The sequence below is a fragment of the Otolemur garnettii genome, unplaced genomic scaffold (assembly GCF_000181295.1).
Source record: "Otolemur garnettii isolate 467f Iridium unplaced genomic scaffold, OtoGar3 scaffold00114, whole genome shotgun sequence".
Lineage (NCBI taxonomy): Eukaryota > Metazoa > Chordata > Mammalia > Primates > Galagidae > Otolemur > Otolemur garnettii.
The window spans coordinates 234,156-239,628 of NW_003852509.1; the positions used below are offsets into that span (position 1 = coordinate 234,156).

Genomic DNA, 5,473 nt, shown 5'->3' on the forward strand with positions numbered 1-5,473 from the left:
AAAAAAAAAAAAAAAAAAAAGAAAGAAATGAATCAACTGTATTTTATGCAGAATAAGAGAATCACCACTAGCCTTGCAAATCAAAGTTAATAAAAAAATTCAACGTAAAGGGCAGGACCTATGGCTCAAGGAGTATGGCTCTAGCCCCATATACCAGAGGTGGTGGGCTCAAGTCCAGCCCTGGCCAAAAACTGCAAAAAAAAAAAAAAAAAGCTAATACTTCCATCTAAACATCTCGTGAACAATGAAAAATAACAGGTGGCTCATGCCCGTAATCCTAGCACTTTGGGAGGCTGAAGCCAACCTAAGCAGGAGAGAAACCTCATCTATACCAAAAACAGAAAAATTGGCCAGGCATGTGGTGGGTGCCTATAGTTCCAGCTACTTGGGCGGCTGAAGCTGGAGAGGATCACTTAAGTCCAGGAGGTTGCTGTGAGCTGTTACATCATAACACTCTGGCCTAAGGCAAAACTCTGTCTCAAAAAAAGAAAAAAAAGGTAAAAAATAAGAAAGTGATAAAATGTCCCTATAAACCTTTTCTCCTTGAGTATTATATTTAAAGATGGCTATTTATTCCCCTATTGATTTAACCTTCTAGGAAACTATCAAAAATATCAGAAGGTAGCCCAGATTCCAGAAGGAGACTGGAATGCCCTGCTCTGTTATTAAACAGCAAATAATTCCTTGTCAATAAATAAATAATAGTAATAAAAAATAAATAAAATTCAAGACCTAGAAACTTTTTTTTATGAGATAGAGTCCTACTCCATTGCCCCTGGTGAGTGCCATGTCATTTTATCTCACAGCAACCTCAAAATTCTGGGCCCAAGTTATCCTCTTGCCTCAGCCTCCCAAATAACTAAGATTACAGGCAATGGCAACAATGCCTTATTAGTTTTTTCTGTTTTTAACAGAGATGAGATCTCTCTCTTGCTCAGGCTGGTCTCGAACTCCTGAATTCTAGTAACCCACCTGCGTTGGTCTCTCAGAGTGTTAAGATCACAGAAGAACTAGAAACTTTTTTTTTCTTTTTTTGAGACACAGTCCCATTTTGTCGCCCTCAGTAGAGTGTCATGATGTCACAGCTCACAGCAACCTCAGTCTCTTGGGCTCAAGAAATTCTCTTGCCTCAGCCTCCCAAGGAGCTGGGCTACAGGAGCCTGCCACAATACTCGGCTGCCACAACGCCTGGCTAATTTTAGAGACCAGGGTCTTGCGCTAGCTGAGGCTGGTTTCGAACTCACGAGCTTAGGCGATCCACCTGCCTAGGCCTCCCCAGAGTGCTGGGATTATAGGCATGAGCCACCACTCCTGGCCTAGAAACTTTTCTTTTTTTCTTTTGAGACAGAGTCTCTCACTATGTTACCCTAGGTAGAATGCTGTGGCGTCATAGCTCACAGCAACCTCAAACTCCTGGGCTTAAGCAATTCTCTTGCCTCAGCCTCCCAAGTAGCTGGGACTACACACGCCCGCCACAGCACCCAGCTTTTTTTCTGTTGCAGTTGTCATCGCTGCTTACCTGGCCCAGGCTGTGCTAGGGGCACCAAGCCTGGCCTAGAAACTCTCGGTTCTACTTTTTTTTTTTTTTTTTTGACAACGAGTCTCACTCTGTTGCCCAGGATAAAGTGCTGTAGCAGCATAGCTTACAGCAACCTCAAACTCTTGGGCTCTAGCACCCCTCTAGCCTCAGTCTTCTGAGTAGCTGGGACTATAGGTGTCTGCCACAACGCCCAGCTAGTTTTTTTTTATTTTTAGTAAAGACAGGACTCCCTCTTGCTCAAGCTGGTTTCTAACTCCTGAGCTCAAGCAATCCACGTGACTTGGCCTCCCAGTGGGCTAGGATTAAAACCTCACCAGGCTGATTCTACATTTTTATTAAATCATTGGTGTAGGCTCGGCGCCTATAGCTCAACCGGCTAAGGCCCCAGCCACGTACACCTAAGGTGGCGGGTTCGAATCCCCAGCCCGGACCCGCCAAACAACAATGACGGCTGCAACCAAAAAATAGCCGGGCGCTGTGGTCCCAGCTACTTGGGAGGCGGAGGCAGGAGACTCGCTTGAGCCCAGGAGTTGGAGGTTGCTGTGAGCTGTAATGCCACGGCACTCTACCCAGGGGGACAGCTTGAGGCTCTGTCTCAAAAAAAAAAAAAAAAAAAAATCATTGGTGTAAATGTTCAAAAACCTGTATTTGACGATTAGTGGGCAATTAGATCTAGGAGTCCTAATAAACTTTATCAAGGGACATATGTTAAACAAAATTTTGAATTACACTTAAGGGCCCTTTGATAAATACATGAAGATTATCACTGGATGCTACTAGATCCTTTTAATGGAACAATGGGGGTGGGAGAGTGGAGAACCAATGAGATTAAATGTTGCTGAGAAACTAAGAAGTAACTGGAGATCCACAGTCAGTATATAAGGTAAAGTATGTAATTTCAGAAACAGTACGAAGTTTTCCAATTGCTCAACAAATAAGAAATTGCCGAACACAAAGTACTCCCAGCATTATATTGTATACTCTTTGAACAAAAATAAAGGAATTCATCATAGGTAGAATTATTTTTCTAAAAGGTGACTGACTTGTATTCTGAGCTATACCCCAGTTCAGACCAGTTATAGATGTGAAAGTAAATAATTATGATAAAACCATACATTTAGACAAGCGTGGTGAAATAACATTGTAAGGGGAAAGCATTAACCTGAATTACTGGAAATTTTAAAGAAGGCCCATTTTAAAAGTTAATTACCAGGAAACCATCATTTGGAAACACAGACAATGGTTTAAACGGAGGCCCTAGCCCTTCCTAGTCCCCCGCAAATCACCTCCAACTGGGAAAAACTCAGGGTCATCAGAACTCAAACAGTAGCACAAGTGCAAACTCAATACAGTAGCTGTTGACCACAAGGCGAAAAAAGACGCTCCAGGTGGAAAAAGAAAGGCAAAAAGACAAAACTATACTGTCTCATTCTCTCCACTGACTCTACCACATTCTCACCGAGAAAACTAACATTCGGAAATATGAGAAAGTATTCTTTTACCAAGAATAAAGCTCTTCTTTCAAATTCATAAATCGCAGGAAAATTTACAACTGTTATTTTTTATGAGACTGCAAATAACTAATGTGAAGAGGCCTTCGACTTTCACTGTTTATTTTTCAAGTATAATCTACAAATCTCTATATTGAAGGAGCTAAGGAAATTTCACCCCAAAATATGACTCCTGGCTCGGTGCCTGTGGCTCAAGCAGCTAAGGTGCCAGCCACATACACCTAAGGTGGTGAGTTCAAATCCCCAGCCCGGGAGCCAAACAACAATGATGGCTGCAACCAAAAAATGGCCAGGCGCTGTGGCGGGCGCCTGTGGTCCCAGCTACTTGGGAGGCTGAGGCAGGAGACTCGCTTGAGCCCAGGAGTTGGAGATTGCTGTGAGCTGTGATGCCATGGCACTCTACCCAGGGGGATAGCTTGAGGCTCTGTCTCAAAAAAAAAAAAAATGACTCCTTGGCATAAAGAATATTTTGAATTAAAGGCCATTCATGATCAGAAAGCACTATTTGGAAGAGGCTTTCCCTCTATCCACCTAAAACCCAAGTAACCTGAATGGGAATCAAAAGGAGCAGCTGACTTCCTTTCCAGAATGCTAACAGATCTGGCCCCAAATCATTTAAAACACAATACCTGTCTCTGAGATTAATTAATTAATTACAAATCAATCTGTTTCCCTCCATCTATTCATCCCCACCCAGCAACCACTTGCACCTATACTTTCCACATTCTCCTCCTTCTCTTCTAAAAGGCCGATAAAGGTCTCTGACCATCTGAAACATTAGGTAATCATTCTTGTGGCTCCCTCCAAGCGCATGGTATTTGGAAATTAAACCTTTCTCTTATTAACCTGCCGAAATTAAGAGTTGATCTTTCCGCGAACCAACCAAAGGAAAAGGGCGGGTTTTGCCGTGATCCCTACAACACGGAAAGAAACAGTAACAGACAGAAATCAGACAACATCACCCTCGTTTTTAAGCCTAAAGGTGTCAAGAATTGTACCCACAGTACAAATGTATTCATTTCTTCGCCCATCTTTCACCTGCACTGGATAAGAACACAAAACGGTTGAACTTGTAGCCCAAATAGTGACACTAATCAATCAGTTTCAAGAGAAGGTCACTGTTTTAAAGCGCACTTCCTTCTTGGGCCAAACGCTCGCCCTGTTATTCAGACGTTCGCCTGCAGCTACTTTGTGCTAAGCACCAAGACAGTAACATCAGACACGTGCGAGAAGCTGAGGATCCACTAGTGGCCTCAGAACGATGTTACCGCAGCTTCCTAGAGTTCTTGGGGGACTTGTAAGGAAGCACCAGGTCAAACCTAAAGTAAGAAACTCAAAGTGCCCCCCGCCCCCGTGGGAGACTGGGGGACTGCACCGGTTTCCGAAGCTGGATGCTCCAGGCGGGCCGGAGGGACCCTAAGCCACACGGGAGGGGAGGGGTGCAAGCTCGTCAGAGGCGCCGAGGGCCGGAGCGACGCACCTGGACCCCGGTGTAGTTCTCGAAGAAGAAGAGCACCATGTTCTGGTAGATGCAGTAGAGCCGGTCGTCCACCGCCTGGTAGAAACGCGCGGGCAGGAAGGCGGACAGCAGCCGCCAGACCCCCCAGGCCAGCACGTAGGTGGGCGCCGTGCCCAGGAGCACCATGCCCGGCAGCAGGTAGCGCATAGAGTACGTGTGGAGCACCAGGGACAGCAGCATCTTCCCGGCTCCGCGGCCGAGGCCGCCTGCGTTCCCCGCCCCGGGCCCTCAGGCGCGGCGAGCCGGCGGCCCCTCGCCGCCCGAGCCCCGGCAGCTGAGACGCCAAGCCCGCTGCCGGCTCCCGACCTCCGCCCCCGGCCGCATGGGCCGCGCCGCCGTCGCGAGACGAGCGAGCGAGTGCGGAGCTGTGCGCGGCTCGCGGCGGGAGGACAGGGGAAGTGGCGGCGCTCCGCGGCTCCGCAGCTCAGCAGCGCTCACGCCCCATGACCCTCAGCCTTTACCACAACCCCTGCTGGGGGCGGGGCTCCGCTGCAACAACACGCCCCCTGATTGGCCGTTCGTCACCATAGTCGGAGCGGGTCTCCACGGCAATACCACGTCTCCTGGTTGGCCGAGCTTGGCCGACGGTTGAAGCACAACTGCCCCCCGCGACGCGGATTGCCCCACTTGCGCATGCTCCGCGGTTGGCTTGTCTGCGGGCGCGAGAAAGGACGGGGCCGAGCGGAGAGGGGCGCAAGGGGACACTGAGCAGCCTCCTGTCCTGAGGCCGGGCGAGCGCGTGGGCTGGTGTGGGAGCCGTTCGGGCTGCCTGGGTCGCGCATCTCCTGGGTGCACGTCCTGCGGGCCCTTGGGCGCCTCTCGGACCCTCCAGCCCGGACGTCCCAGGGTTGGGGTGGGCGTCCTCCCCAAGGGGCGGGGTGCTGCGGACGCTGCCACTTGGAG

At 48.7% G+C, this 5,473-nt stretch overlaps 1 protein-coding gene across 2 annotated transcripts in view; it reads right to left on the reverse strand.

The window, feature by feature from the left end:
• The window catches only part of AGPAT5 (1-acylglycerol-3-phosphate O-acyltransferase 5), a 61,862-nt gene extending 56,803 nt beyond the window's left edge, over positions 1 to 5,059 (reverse strand). The window contains exon 1 of one of the 2 annotated variants that reach the window (XM_023517577.1): positions 4,532 to 4,964. In XM_023517577.1, coding sequence (XP_023373345.1) covers positions 4,532 to 4,750 — 219 coding nt within the window. In that variant the 5' untranslated portion in view covers positions 4,751 to 4,964. Of the gene's footprint in view, positions 1 to 4,531 lie in introns of both variants that reach the window. The other variant, XM_003797278.2, reaches the window with a different exon arrangement.
• Between the last annotated feature and the right edge of the window lie 414 nt (positions 5,060 to 5,473).